This window comes from Aphelocoma coerulescens, chromosome 5, assembly GCF_041296385.1.
Source record: "Aphelocoma coerulescens isolate FSJ_1873_10779 chromosome 5, UR_Acoe_1.0, whole genome shotgun sequence".
NCBI classification, from domain to species: domain Eukaryota; kingdom Metazoa; phylum Chordata; class Aves; order Passeriformes; family Corvidae; genus Aphelocoma; species Aphelocoma coerulescens.
Window position 1 is genome coordinate 6,396,827 of NC_091019.1, and position 21,794 is coordinate 6,418,620.

General features: G+C 43.5%; 1 protein-coding gene across 4 annotated transcripts in view; it reads left to right on the plus strand.

Moving 5' to 3' along the window:
- The window catches only part of NELL1 (neural EGFL like 1), a 298,289-nt gene that overhangs the window by 19,991 nt on the left and 256,504 nt on the right, over positions 1-21,794 (plus strand). For all 4 annotated transcript variants that reach the window (XM_069016456.1, XM_069016458.1, XM_069016457.1 and 1 more), the window contains exon 3: positions 6,800-6,950. In XM_069016456.1, the coding sequence (XP_068872557.1) occupies positions 6,800-6,950 (151 nt within the window). The remainder of the gene's footprint in view (positions 1-6,799; positions 6,951-21,794) is intronic.

Genomic DNA, 21,794 nt, shown 5'->3' on the forward strand with positions numbered 1-21,794 from the left:
GAACTGCTTTTGCTGTATAGTCATGGGAACTTACCTTTGTGACATTAGCTGTTCACCCTGGTAATTGCTCCATCCTCTAATTTAATGAAAACCCATTAAACCAAAACAATAATTAAAATGAGACATCATCTCTGTAGGAGGCTTGCATATTAAAATCACCAAACATTTCACTGCAGACGGATCTTATTCTTGAGAAACACTGTTTGAAGCAACATGTAAAAAGTGATTTACAATGAATAATCAGAATTTAGAAAGCTGTGCTGTTGAACATGATTTCCTACAGTTTATTACTGACTCTGAGTGGAGCTAGCAAGGCAAAAACATTTACAGTGTCTTCTCATGCTGGTGAGAATACACAGGAGCAGAGATGTGCTTATGAGAATACATCATGCCCTCTTTGGTCCTCCCTGGCAACATAGTTTTTCAGAGGAGGGTAAGGTGTTTTGACCCCTCTCTTTGGGTTGCTGGCAAGTAGAACAGATGGTCCTGGTCCCCACTGTTCCCGTGCAGGGGCCCCAGAGAGCAACAAAGTGCTGGCTTAGCACCTTAACATAAATTTACATTTATTTTCCCTTGGCAGTACCCCCAGCTTACTGAACCCCATCATTTAGCTTGGGTGGAAGCAGTGCAGGCAAGTGGGTCTCTGCAGCACGGTGGGGGCTGTCTGCAGCCTTAGTGCTTATGGCTCAACTGAGCTCCCAAAATGCTCAGAGGGATGTGCATGGCTTTGTGCCTGTGCTAGTTTGAAAACAAACCAGTGAGAGGCACCAAGCCAGAATAACAATTTAATGGAAATTAAAGAAAAGGAAAAGGAAGTAAAAGAAAATACTGACAGAGTCAAGATACAACCTGAGTCCCTATTAGGCAGGGTAGTGGTAGCAGTCTGGTGGAATGGTGACTGCAGTCCTCTGAAGTGGTGATCCTGTAGTAGAAGGGGTCTGCTCTTCCTCGGAAAATCCAGCGGTGGCTGTGTAGCTCCTGTCCTCTGGAAATCCAGTGGAGTCCCCCGTCCGTTTGATGCTCAGAGTCCCAGTTATATCCATGATGGGATGCTTGGTTCCTCCCTCTGGGTGGAGCATCTCACAATGAGGTAATGAGTCATGAGGCCAGGTGTTGATTAGGCTCGTTAACAGAAGATAGTCCGGAGGGAGTTATCTCTGAGTCATGCAGCAGGGCAATGATGGGCCATTAACAGAAAGATAGTCTGGGGGGAGGAGGCAAGGAAAACACTGCCCCACCTGATTTCAACAGCTCATGAGGATGGTAATAGAATACACCTCAACCCAGGACAGTGCCTTTTCCTGCAACAGAAGCATGTTGTGAAGTTTTCTATTTTCTTTGCAAATAAAGAGAAATTTATGTGAATTTGTCCCCATAGCTTAAAATAAAAAATTGGTGGTATCTGCAAATATCTGCATTTTACTCTTGATAAGTAGGGAGGGACAAGTACCTGAAGCATTTCTCTGCTTGGCAGTGAAATGATTAGTTTTGGAGAAGATCCCCATAATTAGTGTTAGCATCCCTTCTGGAAATTTTTGTGACTTGTGTAGACTGAGGAATGCTTCTAGGAGGGTGGAAACGAGTGGGAATGGGCATTTATCCCTGGTGTTTTGTGTTGTTGGTTGGTGGATTTTTTGTTGTTGCTTTTTTGTGTGTGATTTTTTTGTTGTTGTTATTGTGGTTGGGTTTTTTTTTTTTGGTGGTGGTGTTTTTTTTTTTTTTTTTTTTTTAACCAGTTCTTCAAAAGACATTTTTTCAGACCAGTGTGCGGGGGCGGGGGAAGTAGGTCCACCGGATCCCACTTGACTCAGAGGCTTTGGTGAAGCAACTGCTTCAGTGGACAAGAATGGTTTTGTGATGCTGTTGTGTGTTTTCATCCTCAGCAACTGTTAGGAACTGCCTACACTGAGAGTTGCTAGTTTTGGATCATGCTTCTAATCTTGGTTTCATTTTTGTAAAGCTGGTGAATTAAAAAAGTGGGGCACTGGGTGATTTTTTTGTTTGTTTTATTTTTTTAAGTACAGTTTTCAGTTTTATTGGATTTTGCCCATAGCAAGGTAAAAGCCAAAAAGCTGTAATATTCAATTCTTTAATTGCTACAGCTTAAATCCAGATTCTCTGTTGTTGCAGGATTAATTTCTACTTGCTTGTCCAGAGTGACTGTTCAGAGGTTCTTCTGAAAGCATGTTGAAGCAAATAGCTTTAAAATGATTGAAGTTACCAATAAAGCAATATGTTCTGCAGTATGTTCTCTGCCAAGGGAAGTAAAAGGTATTCAAGCAGGCTAGTGAATGATAAAATGTACCTATTGCTTTAGCAAATTAGTTGATTCAGAACTGAATTTTAGTATTTTTACTCTAATGGAGGCATGTCGTCAAGAAAAATTATTCCCCAGATGGATTAGGATTCAGCATTTAACAACTGGTGAACATTTTTCATCACTTAAAATTCCATCCCAAATGGTCATGTATTTCCCTTTGTACCGTGGATTGTTGTCACTGTCAAAGGAAGCTTGGCAAGACCTTTGCTTTCTTCCCTAGCATTATCCTTTTCCTTCTTTAACTCATTTTGTCTGCTTCTGTGTGGTGGTGATTTTCTTACACTGTTTCTAATGGAGCTGATGCCAACTCCTCCATTTCTCTTATCTGGGACTTCTAATATGTTCAGGGTTATAAATGGCAAAAGCCTGAGGTTTTAATTTTTAGTTGCTAGAGCTGGTGATGCATAGAACATTGAATCCACACAGGAAGATGTGACTTGAGGGTCTAAATCAGGTTGGGTAAGGACTGATGGTGACCCTGAGTTATTGTACCAAATTCCATTTGTCATTTAGGGCTAGTGTGCGCTGAAATACCTGCACAGTTCATAGATATGAGGTAAAGCCAGGCCTTACATCGTTGGCCCCAGAGCAGCATCGCCATTCATTTGGTTTTAAGGTGAGGTGAAAACACCTATGTTAAAATATAAGTTTGAGACTTATATGGAAGGTGCTGATAGTGAGTGTTGTGAGTAGTTACGGGCATGGGTAAGATTTCTCAGGGTGTAAGAGCTTGCTGCAACTGGGCAGGGTGCTGTGGTGTGCTCTGCAGCCAGAGCTGTGCTGTCAGTGTTGGCCTGGGTGCTGCTTCCTCTTGCAGCTCTTTTTGGCTTGGCAGGGCTGTGCTGGTCAGGGTCTGAATGGGCTCTCAGGGGACAAGGCATCCAGGAGAAGGCAAGGTGGCATCTCTGGGTGTGGGGGAGATTGGGCCAGGGAGGGGGGGGATGGTAGTGACTAAATGGCTATTGTTGTCTGTCCTGGCAAACTGGACCATTGGTTTGTGTTTGGCACTTCTTCCTTGGACGCACAGCTTAAAGAAAAAAGAATTAAAATCAAGCAACAGATATGCTCTCTCTGACATAGGTGTGTCTTGTGCTTTTGTTTTGCTGAAGGTAGAAAGTTGCCTTTACTTGGTACTCTGAGATGATTTGTGTCTCTTGGACTTGCCTATAACTGAGTATGCTTTCTTTCTTTCCTTGTTTAATTTTAGAAACAGTCTGGTATGTTTTAAAAAACCCTCCAGACAGTCACTATTTCAAATTAAGAAAATATAATCACATAGAAGGGCATATGAAAGTCGTATCTGTGTTTGTTTATTTTGCTGAGATTGCATTATCATTCAAGCATGAAGCAATGTTTCAGTGAAGATTGCTGTATAAACCTATGTTGTTCTATATTATGTAGGAAATATGACATTTCATTACAAGCAGACAGTTATTTTTATAGAGAGCATAAAAAGTATTTTGCCTTTCAGGCACCTGTGGTGAGGGGGTGTATGTATTCTCAATTTTTCTTCTTCTTTTTCTTTGTTGAAGTGTGAAAATCTACCTGGAAATAGAAGGCTCTTATTCTAAATGGATTCTACTCCCAGTTCATTTGTATGGTATTTTCTGCAGAAATCAAACAAAACACAAACACGACGTTCCTGGGGAAGGTGTGTGTGAGGGCAGACACCGCCAGAGAGGCGTGGGGGGCTGTGCCATGTGGGCAGGAGCTGGGTGATGTAGTGTTGTCTGCAAAGCTCCTCCTTCCCAGCAGCTGGGTTCCAGGTTGCAAGCTCAGCACTGGGACAGTCTCAGCTCCAAAATCCCAGGCTGTGTGCCCTCTCCATCCCCACCAGCCTTGCTGGGCTTCTCAGCTTACCAGTCCAGTTGCATTTGCCATCTCACCGTGGAACTAATGGGAGAGTTGCCTTGTAGTTACTGAGATTGGGCTGTGAAAAGCAGCATTTCTGTAGACATTTTTGCTCCTGCAAGTAAACTTTTCACCTGGCTTGTAGTAGGGATGCCTCAAGGTGCTGGTAATGACTGGACTTGCTCCCCAAATACATAGCACTGTACTTAGAAGTGTGTTAGTTTCCAAAAGCCTGCAAACTTTGGTACAAACTTTGTTTGTACCAATTACACTAGCACAGCATTGCAAAGCAGTCTGTCAATACTATTTGTTACCCAGTAGTTTGGACCCAACACTCTGGAATTTCAGAACTTTGGATTTTACTGGTTTTAATCAATAGTGAACAAATATCAGTGTTTCATGTGGTTTTGGTATACTCATATCTAGGAAGAGGTGGTAGAGACTAGCAAAATATTTCCAAGTATGTTTCTAGCTGAAGTAATCAGTGCAGTGATGAACGAACCATGGATGATTCTGAGCAAGGAGCCTTATATTTTTGTATAAAATTTGATGGATAGGTGGTGGGATGTGGCCCTTCCTATAATGGGAAACTGATGTACTTTGCAAGGCTTGACTGAAGTTTAAACATATATGTTCCACTGACAGCACTGCCTGTGCTTTCATGTTAAAGAATTTTTGAAAGCTTTGTTAAAGCATATTTTATTTCTGGTAATTGTGACACCTTTAAGAAAAAAAAATTGTAAGATATGAAGGTTTTAACCTTCAAAAAGTGATAATTATCTTCATCTGTCACTTCTTGGACATTTTACCTCTGAGTCTTACTTGTGCCTTGGAACTTGCTACCAGTGGGTTGTCTGTTTTTGTAGATACCAGACTGGATATTGGCCAGTTTATGGGTCTGTGGGAGACATAGTTCTGTATCTCTTGCATCAGCTTTTTAAAAGGAAAATACATGATATTTATGACCAGTAATAACACCTGCTAGGTGAAGGTAATTATACAGATAATGAAAGCTAATAGATAAGGACAAAATCTGGTATTCTATGCTGGATTGTTTATTCTTCTATTCCACTATGTGATGGCAGTGGAGATGATTTCTGCTCTTAGAAGCTTTATCCTCTGCTATGATAAAAGTGGCACTGGACAGACGAATAGTTTATTGCTGTAAAATGGGCACTGTATTTATTCATCAGGGGAACTCGAGCCCCTAGCAAAGATTTTTAAAAGATGACTAGTGTTTTGGATGTCTGATCTGTAGTATTTCTCAGTGGTGAGCCTTTCAGAGTGCAAGCATGTTACGAGTCTGGGTGTGTAAGCTCATTTGGAGGGCTTTAAGTGGCACAGGAAAAACTGAGACACCCAATTACTAAACATGCTTGAATACCTTTTCCTTGGAGTTTGGTTTCAGTCCATGGCATTCCCTCAGTAGTTGTGTGTTTGAGGTTTTAGGTTGTTTTCCAAGCCAGTCTGTCTCCTCTCAGTCAGCAAAGCCTCATTTAATGACACAATGGGGCCTTTTTGTAGTGTTGTTTTGTTGTGTTTTTTTTTTTTTTTTCCCCTGCAGTGAAATTCTGAATTGTAATTTTCATCACTCCTTTGTGTGTTACATCATGCATGCTGGGCTGGATTCTCAGCATTCAGTGGAGTTATCTGGTTTTTCACCAGCTGAGAATTTGTGCCAGCATTTTTGGCTTCAAAGTAAAACCTTTGGAAAGGAAGCACACTGGGTTTCTAATTGGTTGTGACATCCAGGAACTGCAAGTGTGTGACAAAGGCCCAGCATGAGAGACATGGCAATGGGCGGGAAGGTGAAATGCCATGATTTCTCTGTTTTGTTGTTAATTGTCTTTCATAATGATGATGTATAGTGAATAAAAGGATGAGTTAAAAAAGAATATGGTGGGAGATGATGCATTTGAGTCTTAGAAGATCAACTATGAGAAGGTATGCTGCTTGGACATCATCAGGATTAGTGAGGCTGGAATGCTTCTGCATATGTCTGGTCAGGCTGTGGTTTAATAAATATTGTATGAGCTGTCATACTTTGCTTGTTTAAACTGAGAAATCCCTGAAACGGCAGTGGATTGCAAGTGTGTCTTGTATTTATTTCTCGGGCAGGAGCGCAGCCGTATAGCATTATTAGCAATAATACATCTCTGCCTTACACTGTGCAAGGACGGGTTTCCTGTGATGTACGAGGGAGAGGTGGTAACAGAGTCAGTGGTAAAAGCTGAAATTGGAGCTTGGTGAATTGTGTTGGGAGAGGCAGTGCCTGAGATTTCTCAGAATTTAGGAGCCTATTTATCTGGCTGCAGCAGAACTTATTTACAGCAACTTAATCTGCTCGCAGCAGACACAAATGGCTCAGCATCCTGTCAAAAAATCCATCAGAAAATCAGTAGCTGACCAGTTGTGAACTTGTCAAAGTGACAAGTGGGCATGCTGACAGAGATGGCATTTAGGTTTTTCATTGAAAAAATGCAGTGGTGGACCATGGTAGATGACTCTCAAAAATGAAAAATATTGATGTGAAAATGAAAAATGTGATCTGAATCTTTCTGACTTAGCATTTTTACTAGACTGTTATTTCCCTTTTTTTTTTTTTTCTTTTAAAAATAAAATTCTTAGATACAGAAAGAGAAATCCACGCAGCACCCCATGTGAGTGAGAAGTTAATTCAGCTCTTCCGGAATAAAAGTGAGTTCACGTTTCTGGCCACTCTGCAACAAAAGGCATCGACTTCTGGAGTTATATTGTCCATCCGAGAGTTAGAGCACAGGTAAGAGGAATTTGTTTCTCTCTTGCAGCAGCAGCAACATAAAAGATACTGAGTGCTCAGTGGTCTGTTTGGACAATGTGTTGAAATGGTAGATGGAAAATCTAACATACAAGTTAGAGCCTTTCTTCATAGTTTGCAATTTGCTACTTTTTTCTAGTTCTTTTTTGTTAGAGGAGGAATTCATTATTTATGTGTCCCAGTCTGTAAAATAACTTAAACAGAAAGATCAAAGCCAATGTAGTATAGATGCAATGCACTTTGGAAGTTACAAACCTTGTAATGCAATTTTCCTTACTAGTTTATTAAATGTGCTTTGGAGTTTGCTTTTTCATAAAAGTTAAACTTGCACGTTTCTTGCTTCACTATGTTTTATAACATTGTAAAATAATACGTTTTCTTTGAGATTCAGCAACTACGCTATTAAACAATTAAGCTACTTGTGCTTCCATATAATACTGTGTATGTTTTCTTCCCAACATAAATACATTGTATTCCTATTTCATGTATGTCTCTTCCCCCCCTTTTTTTTTTCTGGTTGTCAGTGTAGGAAGAAAAAGAGGTCTCTTTGATTATCTGTTTCAGTGGCAGTCATCAGTTTACAAAAAAAGGTGTACTTTGTATTATGGTCCATAATACAATTCCAATGACGTTTTGATGTTTCAAAGTCTGTGTTGCATCAAACAGTCTCCTATTTGTAACTCTGTGAATGCTTTTTTAATAATTTCTTCGGTCTTGAAGGACCTTTATGTCTAGTCTGACACAAAATACTCGTGCAGGTCTTTCCTGTTGTAATACAAGTAATGGGACATTCTTTGGTTGCTCCCATTTCAAATCTAATACCAGTTATTCTGCAGCACTTCTATTAAAAAAATCCTATTGGTATTTGTTGTAATCATGTATGTCGCAGTGACTGCTCTCTTCAGCCCGGCCAGCACCTGCAGTGTGCGGCAGGAGTGGGGAGCAGCCGAAGGCTCGAGGCTTTAAAGCTGCTCCTCTGGAGTTCAGCTCTGCCCAGGGGAGCTGAAGCTCCAGGTGCTGTGGCTGTCAGCAGCCCTGATGAGGGAGAGGATAAAAAGTTGCAGGGAGGCCTGCCTTTGGATACAGTTTCAGGTTTATTGCCCGAAGGGAGTCCAGGGAGAACAAGCACAGAGTAACGGTGTGCAACAACTTATAAAGGAAAGTTACAAGGGGGAATGGCCCGGCCATGGGCCAATAGGGATTTCTGCGGGAGGGATATGGATAGGGATGGACATTCACACAGATCAATGGTCTTAAGGGGCAGAGGGAAAGGGATCACATGCCCCAATGGGGCTTCGAGGTTTAGGGGATTTCCAGAGGGGAGGTATCAGGGGCAGGATCCCAGGGGATTGACAAGGGCCATACAAGGATAAACCGGGAGGGCTGAGGTGATGGACACCAAACTTTCTGGAATAATGGGAGGAGTTTGAGTGATTGATGGAGAACTGACTAGGCAAGGAGAGGAGAACAACCATGTAGGGAGCACTGGGGGAGTGGCTAGAGTTTGGGGTGTACCAGCTGGGAATGGGGACAAAGGAGTAACCGGGTTAAACCATTGAAACATATGAAACATATCAGCATATCATAAAACACCACATCACCACATCGCCCCCTTTTTTGTTTTTTCAAAAAAAATTTTTTTAAAACTGTCTCTCAGTCTCACATATCCACTCCAGCGGAGGTACTTCCACATTTTCTCTGCTGTCTTCTTTGATTTGGATGTGGTTCACTTGAGGGGATGCGGTGGTGATAACCGAGAAGCAAAGTCTTTTTAATAAACTGAACATAAATAAAACTACCAGAATGATGAAAACAACCCAAAGGAGATCCCTGACAATTGAAGAAGTCCACCCGGAGAGTCCCCACTGGTCCAGCAGATTCTCTAGCCAGCCCTTGGATTCGATCTTGATTTGCTGGACTAGATTCTGCATCTTTTTCAGCGTCACTCTCACATCTGGGACTTGGGATGACAGGTTCATGCAGCAAAGACCCTCAAATTTGGTGTCCTCATGGTGGTGGATGAGGAGCAGGTAGTCAATGGCAGCCCAGTTCTGCACTGTCGCCTTTCTGGTGATATCCTCGTCTTTGAAGAGGTTACTGATGGCAGTTGAGGTCAAGTTGGCTTGCTTAGCCACCCAACACTCTAGGGTGCCCAATTCCCCTAGAGCCTTCGCTGCAGCTACCCAGGGTAAGAAAAGGGAGGCGGAAGAGTGTTTTAGATGGGACCAATGAAAAATTTCAGAGTTGCAATTTTCATCCAATTGCTCCATGCTTCTCCTTTTGCGAGCCAATCCGGTTTTATTCTACCAGTTCTCAATTTGAAGCAGGTTGGGGGTAAACAGCGACAACCACCCAAGTGTACATGGCCCTCCGAGAAGGCGAGAGGGGATGCCAGCCCAAGTGCAATCGCCGCAGTTTAGGAACACCCCCTTTGGTAGCTGCCAGGGTGATCCATCCAGGGTGGATGCCATTTTTACATGACCTATCTTTTTGCACCACTGGGCGGCCTGATATTTTGGATTGTGCTGGGCAACAGAAATATTAAGTTGTTTATGGGTTGGAGGGTTAAACATAAATTGAACACAATAAGGGGCAGATGAGGTACTTATAATATTGAACTCAGCAGGCTCATCGGGTAGCTTCGGGAGGTCTCCCACCCAGTCCCGCCAAAGGACTAGGGGGTTCCTCACTGGGACTTTCACGGTCTGAATAGCGAAGGACTGGGCTACCTGATGAGTCTGCTGCTTCCAGTTGTTTTGGATGGAAACTAAAAGGGGAGGGTATTCTGAAACATTTAGAGGGATCCCCACCAGGCAGGTCGGCATGGGCTCATCTGTGGCTGTCTTGCTCAGGCAAATGTGGTCCTGCTTGAGGGTCTTTGCTAGGAGTACCCAGATGTTGGCCTTCCGCTGTGGAATTATCCACGGTGACTCTGAAAGGACCAGGGTGAGCAAGATGACCAGTTGGCTCATGTCTGACATTCTTTGGGTGGTGACTTCTTAACTGAGGATTAAAATTAGAAATCATTACCAAAGAAATCAAAACATAAGCAAGAAAACTCAGGGAGAAAAGGTGATTTGGGGAAGTCTTGGGGATGGTGGTGCTGCTTCTTCTTCCCGGTGCAGATGTCCACCTGGGGGTCTGGGGATCTCACTGGATGTTTCGGAATATAAGGCTTCACCCACTTTTGTGGGATCTACCTCACACCCAGGGGTGTGGACACGCATGCATATCCATGGCCCTACATGACTAGCTTGTATGGCCCCTCACTTTACCACTCTCCGGGTCTTTGATCAGGACTGGTGCATGTTCTCTTAGAGGGTGGTTGTTTTGTGGTCCAAAATGCCGTATCAGTGGTGGGTTCAAGTTGTCAAAAGAGCAGTTCAAAAAATTGATGGTAAAGAGAGCCTTGCACAAATGGTTTTGTGGGGATGACTCTCTACTATCTGCCCACTGATGTCTCAGAGTGGCTTTGAGCATCTGATGGGCACGCTCAATCACAGCTTGACCAGTGGGGGAATAAGGGATGCCTTTCTTGTGTCTTATTCCCCATTCATCCATAAAACTTTCAAACTCCCTGGCACGATATGTAGGGTCCTTATCTGTTTTGATTTCTTTGGGGACCCTCAAGACAGCAAATGCCTGCAGTTGGTGTTTTTTAGTGTGTGTTGCTGCCTCCCCTGCATAGGCGGAAGCATAGACTGCTCCGAAAAAGGTGCCAATAGTGACATGTACATATTTTAGACAGCTGAATTCAGGAATATGGGTGACATCTGTCTGCCACACCTCGCCAGCCCTCTGGGGTTTACCCCAGTGCCTAATGAGGGGAGGGCTGACCGCTGACAATTCGGACACATGTTCACAATAGCCTTGGCTGACTACGCATCAGGTGGAACTGACGGACCAGTCTGGGCACATTTTGATGAAACATTTGATGGTTCAGTTTTGCCTGTTGGAATACCTTGGGCATCCTGGCCATCTCTGCGGGGGCGGCGAGGGCATCTGCTCTTTGGTTGCCCTCAGCTATCGGGCCTGGTAGGTCTGTGTGTGACCTCATGTGCATTACAAAGAACAGGTGCTCTCTGTGGGAGACAAGATACACTAATCTCAAGAGCAGCCAGAAGAGGTGGTCGTTGGAAGCCTCCTTCAAGATAGCATTTTCTGCTCTTGCTACTACTCCTCATACATAAGCTGAATCAGTAACCAAATCAAACGGTTCAGGAAGCCTCTCAAAAGCCCTGACGACAGCGGCCAACTCAGCAACTTGAGGGGAGTCCTCAACATACTCAATATCTGTCTTCCACTCCTGAGTTTGAGGATCCTTCCAGGTCATCACAGATCTATAAGATGCTCTGGACGTGTCTGTAAAAACTGTTATGACTTCTAGAGGTCTTCTGCTTCTTATATCTTTTGGTACCAGGACAAACTGTTCCTGGAACAATTTATGGGCAGGAGCATGGACTGAAATTTGGTGTAGCTATCCAAGGCTACCCGAATGATGTCATTTTCAGCCATAAGCTGTTCGAACATCTCTTTGGTCAGCGTGGCGGAGGACAATTTGTCCTGCTTCAAGCAGACTGGCAAGTGAATACATGCAAAGTCACACCCAGCCAATTCCCGAAGCTTGCCTGAGCCTTCCGGATCAACTGGGCCATCAGTTCCTGGGGCTTGGTGATAGTTTTGAACCTGGTGTTGCTCAGGAAGACCCACTCTATAATCAAGAGGTGGTCTTTCTGGCCTTGGTCCCATTGGAAAATGAGTCTGTTGAGGTGATGCAATTTTCCCATAACAATGAATTTAAAAGGCAGACCTAATTTACATCAATGCGCCTGCCTCTCGCACATCTTCACCTCCACCTTTTCCAGGGAGGCCCTTGCCTCCGGGGTAAGAGTCCTAGGAGAACTCAGCTCCTCTCTCCCCTTCAATAAATTGAAGAGGGGGGCTATGTCTTCTGTTGTAATCCCTAGCCAGGCTCTTACCCAACCTAAAGCACCACACAGGGAATGGAGGTCTGCTAATGTCTATGGATTATGATTAATGGCCAGTTTTTGAGGAACAGTGGTCTTCTTCGTGATCTCCAGCCCCAGATATCGCCAAGGGGGCATCCTCTGGACTTTATCTTCTTGCAGGGTAAACCCTGCTTTGGTTAAAACGCTGACAACCTGGTCAAGTGTGTCTCTAAGTAAATGATCATTGGGCGTGCACACTAGCACATCATCCATATAGTGTAGGATGATGGCTTTCCCCATGGTGGCACGGATCGGGGACAGCAATGATACGATATACCACTGGCAGATTGCTGGGGAGTTCTTCATCCCTTGTGGGAGAACATGCCAGTGGTAATGCCTCATTGGGGCTTCTCAGTTATTGGTGGGAACTGAGAAGGCAAACTGTGGAGTGTCGTCGGGATTGAGGGGAATTTTGAAAAAGCAAGCTTTTATACCAATTATGGCCGGATTTCAATTTTGGGGGAGCATTGCTGGGGAAGGCATCCCTGGTTGAAGGGGCCCCATGTCCACAATGATTTTATTAATCTCATTAAGGTTGTGGAGGAGCCGCCACTTGTCTCTCCCCGGCTTCTTGATAACAAAGATCGGAGAGTTCCAAGGGCTGAAAGTTGGCTCGATGTTTCCTTGAGCCAACTGCTCCTCAACGAGTTTGTTGAGCGCCTTTGTCTCCACTTAGCGGCCACTGATCCACCCAAACAGGCGAATCAGTTGTCCAATCAAGCTTTTGAGTGGGGCTCTCCACAGTGGCCGTAATTAAAAATCCTGAGGGGTTTTCGGGATCTCCAGTCTCATCCCCCATTGTGACATGACATCCCGTCCCCACAGGGGTGCTTGATAGTCTGTTACAAACGGGCGTAAGTTGGCCAAGTTTCTGTCCGGTCCCTCAATTTGCACAATGCTCTTTGAGATCTTTGCCAATTTTGTCCCTCTGATTCCCTGGATACATCCAGCCATGGGTTGCAACTCCCAGTGTGACAGCCGTTCCCTGCAGGGAACGATTGTGACATCTGCGCCTGTGTCCAGCAGGCCTTTGAGACAAATAGCTTCATTGCCTTGCTGGACATTGAAATAAATAATTGGTTTGTTTTCACCCACCACTTCTGCCCAGTAGACACCTGGTGCCTTATGATCTACTGGGATTCCTGATGGTATGGGGATGGCTTGGGCGATGATCTGCCCTTTGGCCAAATAGAAGGGAGGGTTCATGCACCGTGCCACAATTAGAAGTCCTGCCAGGTCATTCGTGAGAATGGCTGGGCATACCTCTAACTCTTGGGGTGTGTGCTTGGTATCTCCGATGGCCATGCACTTACAGGTGATCTCTGGAGACATCAATCTTCCTCCCAGTGGGTCCACTGCAACCACCGTCCATCAATCCGTTCGAAACCACTGGGCTCTGTCAGTTCCACCACCAGTGGTGGTTGAGGGTGCCATATATCTTTGGGGTCCCTAGAAATAGAAAGAGACCCTCCATCTGAGTCATGGTTTGGTGTCCTGTCATGTCCGGTAGTGTATGTCCTCCTTCTACTTCTCCCTTTCCCCGCAGGTCCTGCCTCATTTTTGTCCTCACGCAAGGCTGGACTGTGCTGCGCTCCTAGATTTTTTTTTGGAGCATTTTTTTTTTTTTTTGGCGCTGGTGGTGGTGGCGCTCCCCCCCTTTCCTGTACTGCGTCCATCGGTGCACTTGTGCAAAACCGAGCAATGTGCCCCACCCCCTGACATTTAAAACATATGATTCCTGGAGTTCCCCCCCTTTGCTGCTGTCTCGGCTGCGCCGGTCTCAGGGACGTCTGTGGGGGGGGGCTGGCTGATGGGCGGCCAAAGCTGCAGGTGGAGCTGGTCTTCTCGATGGAGGCCTGGCATCTATTGCAGTAGCCTTTTTCATGCAGGCCTCCACCAATGCAGGGAGCGATGGTTCTGGGTAGACCGGCATCCCGGCGATTACCCTCTTACACGCCTTGTTGGCATTCTCCTTGGCCACTTTGAGGATGATCGTCGGGTGCATTGTCTGGTCCACAACCTCCCTCTCCACCTGTGCTCTAATTTTGTCAACAAACTCAATGAAAGATTCATTGGGGCTTGTCTTATGTTAATAAAGCTTTTAGAGGCCTCTGCGTCGGGTGTGGGAAGGGAAAGGAAGGCCTTCTCTGCTGCCCCCATGACCCTTGAAAGAACGGCCTTGGGTATTACTCAGGCCTGTTCTCTGGGTTCTCTCCAGTCCCCCTCGCCGCACAGGTGGTCAAGTGTTATCACCGATTGGTCGGCATCAACAGCCGTGTCTCGGTTTCTGCAGAGCTCAATAAGGAGTGGCTGCAAGGACCGTTTCCACGTCTGCTCCCACAACAGGTATTAGGTTGGGGTAAGCAGGCATGCAAACAGGTCCTTTATGTCCCAAGGGACAAGCTCGTTAGAGGAAAAGGTGGCCTTGAGAAGACCCTTGAAATACTCACTTTTCCTGCCAAACTCCCTTTGAGCCTTGCAGAGCTCCTTTTTGTTTTGGTAGGAGAAAGGCTTCCATCCTCGAAGGCCTCCCCCTACCCCACCATAAGTAACTGGTGGGGCGTGGTAGACTGGCTCAGGTTCCAGGTTCCGGGCCCCAGGCCCATCACATCTGGCTCCGATGGTGTGGGAACCAGAAGTTGGGAACGGGTAGGCGGGGTCAACAGAGAAGTGGGAGGGGTCAGGGGCAGGACTGGTATTCCCCTCGGAAAAGGCACACTGGTCGTGGAGGACATCCCATGAAGGAGGAGGAAGGGGATCAGGGTCCTGGGAAAAGGGGTGTGGCTTCATTATGACCAAATTGTCAGTGATGCCAGTGCCACAGCAGAGATGTCCAGACAAGGCTCCCCAGTTAAGGGGAGGACTTTGCTATTTCCCTATTCTTTACTCTTCTGTCACCTCTACTTTCTTATTGTTCTTTCTTTTACTTTATTCCTTTTTGCATTTTTCGGGCCATTGTCTCACACTAGAAGAATATCGTTTTGCATTACAGAAGGATCCCTCCCTCCATCTCTTCCCATTTTCCTTCTCTTACTCTATCATTCCTTTTGCATTACTTTTCAATTTCTCCAAGCTTTTCCAGGCTGTTGTAGCTCTTTGAAGTCATGGTTAACAGGATCAGTTTGCCATGTTAAGAGTTTGTTTATTATTTATTTGAGAAAGAGGACATTGAGGACAGTCACTGAACAGAAAAATGCTGTCACATGCTTGCACTTAGCAAAATCCAAGGTCAAACTAGGCAGGCAGTGATGATTATACAATGCAAGGCACACGGATTTTTAGATATGGCATCTATGCAGCTCCTTGAGTCCTCTATCTTGGCAGGCAGAGGCCTGTAGTGAGATGTGCTGTGCAGGAGTAATCTTGGTTGAACAAAATACACTGAGGCTATCTATAATATTTAAAATGATGACATCTGCTTAAAAATATGAGTTGAAGGATTGCCTGCTAGTCTCGGTTAAACCTTTGTAGCTCTGTGTAGTAACTGAGGAAGTTTCAGTCTCTGTAATTCCATGCAGGAATCAGAACAGGCATGTCTGGTGTTGCTCCTGCTGTTACTTCAGATGGATTACTTGTGGGTATTCTTCTTTTTTGGACTCTCTGTGTATCCCTTAAAGCCATTGCTTGTTTCTCAAGTTGCTGCTCAGACCATGGTAAGGATCCTGCTTTCAGTGCCCCAGGTCTGTGATGACAGATAATAAAGTGGAAGACAATGGAGAAGGAACTTTTTCACATGATGAGAAGTAGAGAACAAATATTTGGGCCACTACTGAAGAGGACCCTGCTTACATTAGATCAATGTAATAGCAGAACTTTCAGGTTGATAATTTTTGATGTTTTCTCTAACAGCTCTACTCACTCTATAGCTTTGCATGGGAACTGAAATGGGTGCAGACCCATGTCACAGGGGAAGCCTTTTATTAATTGTTGCTCCTACTAAGCTTTTGATCATTATCATAGTTCTGTTTGTGATGACATCCACTTTTTTAGTCAAGCTTTTGCAATTTCCCCTGTGTCTATGAAAACAGACACTGCAAAGAGAATAATAAAGAGCATCTTTTTTTTCATCATGAGTAAGATGTGTGGGAACAAGTATAAGGGTACAACTGTTACTTAACCAATATAGTTTTTGACTATGGAAAAACCAAGAACTCTCCTCAGTTTCTTCTGTTTGCACAAAATAGGAGATGTTCTAGTTAAAGGCTTGCTTTTTTAACTTACCAGAAGAGGCCGAGTTAAAAGTTCAAGCCTTCATCCTTGACCTCATACAGGAGGTCAACAACAACGGGAAAAAAGAAGCTGTGTTAGCTGTTGGTACCAGAGTTCATATTTCTATGGCAAATGTCTTTTTTTTGTTGTGCACAGATTTAATAGATGAGAAATAGGTGTTATTCCAGGCAATGAAAAGGTGTGTGTATATATTCTGCCTTTTGATGTAGTGGAGATGATTGTCCTAAGGTAGTAACGCATAGAGTGCCCGGTTTAAATTTCATTTCTTCAGTAAGTTTTAGCAGGTTTCTGTTTTCCAATAGAATGGAGCTCTTAAACTGAAGATAATAAAATAAGGTTAATACCATTTTTTCTTGGAGTCATTAATTTAGATATACTATTTTGTTATTCTAAATGGATATTTCCTAGCAATTAGAGATTTGCTGTTAATTTATATCATCATTTGGTGGACAGGATTTATACTACAGTGATGAGAATGCATCTTTGTTAACATTTTGTTGAATCAGTTTAATGATAATAAAGACTTTGTTTTCATGCTTCGAATGTATTAAAGTAAATCTTGGAAAATGGAAATCTTCATTAACACAGGTAAGTTCTAATTGGACAGTCTGATAGTTTGTGCAGTCTGTGTATATAGTTATCGGTGTACAGTGGTAAATCTGAAGATTATATTTTCTTTCCTAAATTAGAGATGATAAAAAATAGTGTAGGATGGACAGACATGTGACTTGGGGATGCAGAAGGTAGAAACTATTTTCTTCATTGGAGAATTATGCTAGCCAATTCTTCCTAGATGACCTTTGTGAGCTATTTTGCTCACAACCTTTGACTCTTTAGACCACTAAAACACTTAGAAAAGGCCATCAAGATATCTAAAATCCCACCCACAATGAATTCCTCATTTCAACAGTGATTTAATACAGTTTCACCTGAAGCTCTCTGCCTGCTCCTTACCTGCTCTGGCCTTGCATGGTCCAGAGCCCAAGAACATAAATTAGATGGAATCAGCATTGCCTTTCAGCTGTTTTTTCTCTGGGTTTGAGATAGGTTGATGGTTCTTCTCCACCACTGGCCAAGATCAGCATCTGGAGAAATATGTCAAGGAATGTTCAGGTACCTATATGTCATTCTTTCTGAAGAGTGTTTCATAATGGGAGATCTCACCATTATAGAACACAGGACGGAGTCATAAGATGATTGTTTCAAAGATTTTCTTACAGGAAGTATTGAAAACTTAAATTTTTTTTTCTAATTTTTTTTTTTTTAATATGCTTGTAACCTATGTCTAGGAGCTGAACTTCAGAACTTTATGCCATGCCAAATATTTGGAAATATGTAAGCTGATTGTACTGCTATAGTGAAACGGATTTACTGAGTCGAAAATCTGCCCCTTCACTATGTAGCAGCAAGCTGTGTTGATATAAATATTCAGGGAGATTCTGATAAATGTGTCAGGCTCATAGTGAAAGACTTCTATTCCTTGCAGGTCAGTTTTGGGTAGGGAGGTAAAACAGGTATGGAACTCTCCAGTCCATTGTTGGTACTTCCCCCCAGGTGACACCGTAAACAGCTCCTGAGGCTCTTGAGCAGCAGATAGAAAGCTGTGTGTTCACAAATAACAGTGGGAAGGCTACCGGGCCATTATATGTTTAATTAAAAACACAAAGGGGTAATAAGCTAGTTAAATTTACTGAAACCTAGCTGATGAAAAGGAGCCTGAGCCAAGTGAATTCTGACCCTAGTTGTAAACCTGAAAAATTGGATTTACTCCCTGCTATGTTTTAGATTACTCTATGCAAGATGGGCATACACATATTGGATTCCAAGATGCCCAGGATTCAGAAAGGGAAGGAAAAACTCTGCAGATGTATCCATTAACCTTTCTCTTTTAGGGTAAAGGGCACATCTTTATGAATATTTATATGTTGAATTGCTAAACTGGAAAGCTGTAAAGAGCATATAAAGATTGAGCCTTACTTCCACCTCTCTGAATGAGGTCATGTGAAATATGTGTGGCATCTGCATGTTTTTTTCCTTCTCAAAAGGTCTTTAGAGATGCAAATGCGAATAGAATTGTGCCCACCTGCTTCTGTTCTTGGGGTTAAAGTACGCAAAGAGTAAAGTGAAGAAGAGCTTTACATAAATCTTCCACTGATTTAAGCATTGTGAGAGAGGAGCTACTACTGGAGGAGTTACCTTCCATCCTGTGGCTTCCTGCTGAGAGCAGGTGTTTTATGTACACTAGGCTGACAATTGTTGTCTCTCTGAAGCATTAACATGCTGCTCATAACCAGCTGTTGAAACACATTCATTGGGCCACGTTGGCAATTGGAGGAGACTGGCTGACAGTTTGAAACTCTTTAAACCCAAATTTGGACAGTGCAGAAATGTTATGGTCAGCCAGGAGCAGGATGTGTGGGTCCCCCAGGAGTCTGCTCCGACATGCTGAGTTATTCTGTTTGATTGTTTTATGACCTTCTGATACAGGCAAAGAACCAGAATGTCTCAAACTTCCACTAAATGCAACTTTCTGAAAACTGTCTGCTGAATTTGGGCTGCTCATTAAGAATGTAACTTCCCTAGTTAATAAGACAGATGTCTACAACATGTTATTAATGTTCATTTTCATGGTTTTTGGTAGTCTGGGTGATGTGTCCATTTTTTTGGGCTTTGTTTGCAGTTTTGTAACAATGCCTGTGTGCTTTCTTTGTTCCAGGCACTGTCTCCAGAAAGGGAGGGGGCTGGCAGTGCCTGCCCTGATGGTTGCTGGCTGTGGAAAGCTGCCACAGCGTGTGGCAGTGGGGCAGGGAAGAAGGTGGAGGCTGCCTGGGACTGAGGGCATACGGATGGAGCAGACGTGTACTGGGCCTTGGGAGAGGGCAAAGGAGAAAATTTTTTTTTTTTCCTGAGAATCTAGGAGAAATGTGTTTGTGTGTGTTACCCAGTGTGCAACAAGTCAATAATTACACACTTGAGAGGAACATCAGTTATTTGTTTCAGATCTGCACAAGCCTGGGTGCTCGGTGGTTTCACACAAAGCAAGCACACCAACAGGACTTTCCACACCATTATTTAGACACAGAAGTTCAGAGTTGATAACTTTCCAAGTACAGCCCCCTCTATTACTACTGGTTAGTAGTTTCCATACAAGTTTTGTAGTCACAGCTAACTTGTGTGCAATGCCCAAGGGAAGGGTCCTCACCTGGGCAAGGGGTCTTTTTGACCTATAGGTGTGATGTTTTATGTTGTAATGGAGATAGTTCAGCTAAGGGATGCACAGACCTTGAGTTTTTTGCCAAGTTGGCAGTGTATAAATAGACATACAAGGACATATTGATTTACTATATCCTTACAGTTTATTAGTTCCAGGATGCTCTTCACTAAGGGATGGTAACTGTTCCACTGATTAAGTGCCCTTTCTTGCTGATTAGAAAAGTCTTAATTAGCCAACTTAAAGTATCTAAAGAATACTGACCAGTCCAGACCTAAGATGATTTTGGCATATTCCACATTTTGCAACATGTGGAATTTGTCATAATGTAAGAAATCACTGAAAAGCTGCTGAATTTGAGAGATTAGAGGGAAGAACCTTTCTTCTAAAGACACTGCAATTAGGGTAATTTGTTTTCAAATACTGTAGTTTCACTCAGGTGGCAGACCTCATTAGTCTAAAAAGCTGTTATCCTCTTGTTTTATTAAAATCTGGTATTTAGAGACTCTGGATTTGGGGATCCCCTGAGCTGAGCTGTTGCTGCAGTGATGAGCATGCAGGAGGGAGGGTGGAACTGGACCGGGCTGTGCTTTGGTTACAGCTCTGCTGGGGGCTGTCTGGTCACACTGGCATCTCTAGGCTTCCACATACCCACAAAGATCCCTGGGCTAATGCCAGCTCAGAGTCCCAGGTTAGCCTTAAAAAGTAGCCAGCCCCCACACAGAAAGTCCTCAGAAACCAATGCTTTGTGGATTGCAAATGGTCCACTGGGGAAACAAACCTTTGGCCAAGAGTTGTGGGTGATGAGCCCTGCAAGGACCCCTGCAGGATGGAACTGCAGGATGTGAGTGTACAAGGTGACTTGGTTTTGGAGTGGTAATATGCCAAGGAATGAAGTTTTTCTTTTGTCAGGTTACTTTTCAGTAAAGTTAAGACAGTGTTTCTTGTGAGGGTGGTTTTTCTGTTGTTTTTGTGTGGGTTTGTCGGGACTTTTTTGAGGTACATTTAAGGAGTCATAACTTCACCTTACTACCAGGTGATACTCTTTTCTGTCTTGCTGGCTGTGCTAACTCTGAAACCTGCAAAGATGCTGTACTATTTTTAGGTGCAGTGTGGTACTGCCTACTTGGTTTATTAGGACTAGGAGAGAAAACAGGCATTTTTTCAGATAGTAGGCAGGTTGCAGCCATGGTGAAGGTAGATTTTTAGACATATGAAATGGAAACAAAAATGCTTAAGGTCAATCCTTACAACACATGCCATGGAAATACGTAGCTGCTTTGTACCAGCTCTGAGTCCAGCTGTCATTTACCTGGCAGGCAGATGTTGGGGTTACTTTTTTCTTTATATGATCAAAGAGGAAAGTAAATTTACTAGGATGACCTTTGCCTAGTTGCAGGTACACAAACACATCATAAATGCTTAATGCCTTGCAGCTTGCGTGCCCAGCTGCCATGTAGAAGATGTGTGGAACAATAGACAAAATGTTAATAAATATTCTACTAATAGAAATGTCAGTGTGGGAGTGTTTATTGTTAAATGTTTCAAGGTAGGCTGGTAGAATGCAATTACTGTTGTTCTCAGAGTGGTCTGAATAGAAAAAGAAAGTCATTTAATTGACTAGATTTAGTTCCTTTTGCTTGAAATGAAAGGATAGAAATGTTTGGAAGAATCTTATTTAGGTAGTCAGTAGCACAGTGATGTTGAACTTTCAGGCTTTTACTTGAGAAGTTTGAAAATGTTTAGTATTACATTTTGGTTATACTGGATTTGCTTGCATAGAAGGAATACTTTTGGAATAGAGTAGGTGGTCAATATACGGGATTCGGCTTTTGTGTTTCCCTTTGCAGAAAGTTAATTTGATTTTTCAGCAAGATATTTCATTGTCACAGGTGATCCTTCTGTTCACACCTTTTGTGCTGCCTGGTGTCAGTCTGACTTTGGTGATATCAGTGTGTAATCTCTGCCACAGCAGTGAGTCTTTAGTGCCGCATGAGCGATGATTTGCCATGTGTGGTTTTGCTGTGCAGCCTCTGGGTCTGTCTTTATTTAAACCAGCTGTAAAAAGTAGCTTTGGATGGTTTGTAAGTATGGATATTAAGGAAGCTTTCCTGTCTTACCATCCAGGGCCACTCTGGCACTCACAGTTGCACCACACGAGACTTTCAGTGCACCAAACGTATTCCTCAAGATGCACATGTGGTGGAGGAGTAGATCTGTGCACTTGAGCATGTTAAGAGCATTTCTTCAAAGTCCCATGTTTCACAATGCTTAATGCCTCAGAGCTTGGGATCTTGCCGTGTCACTTTATAGTAACTAGGGTACAAGAGCAGTGCCCATGGAAGCGACTGAAATATTTGCCTTGACAGCTGTAAC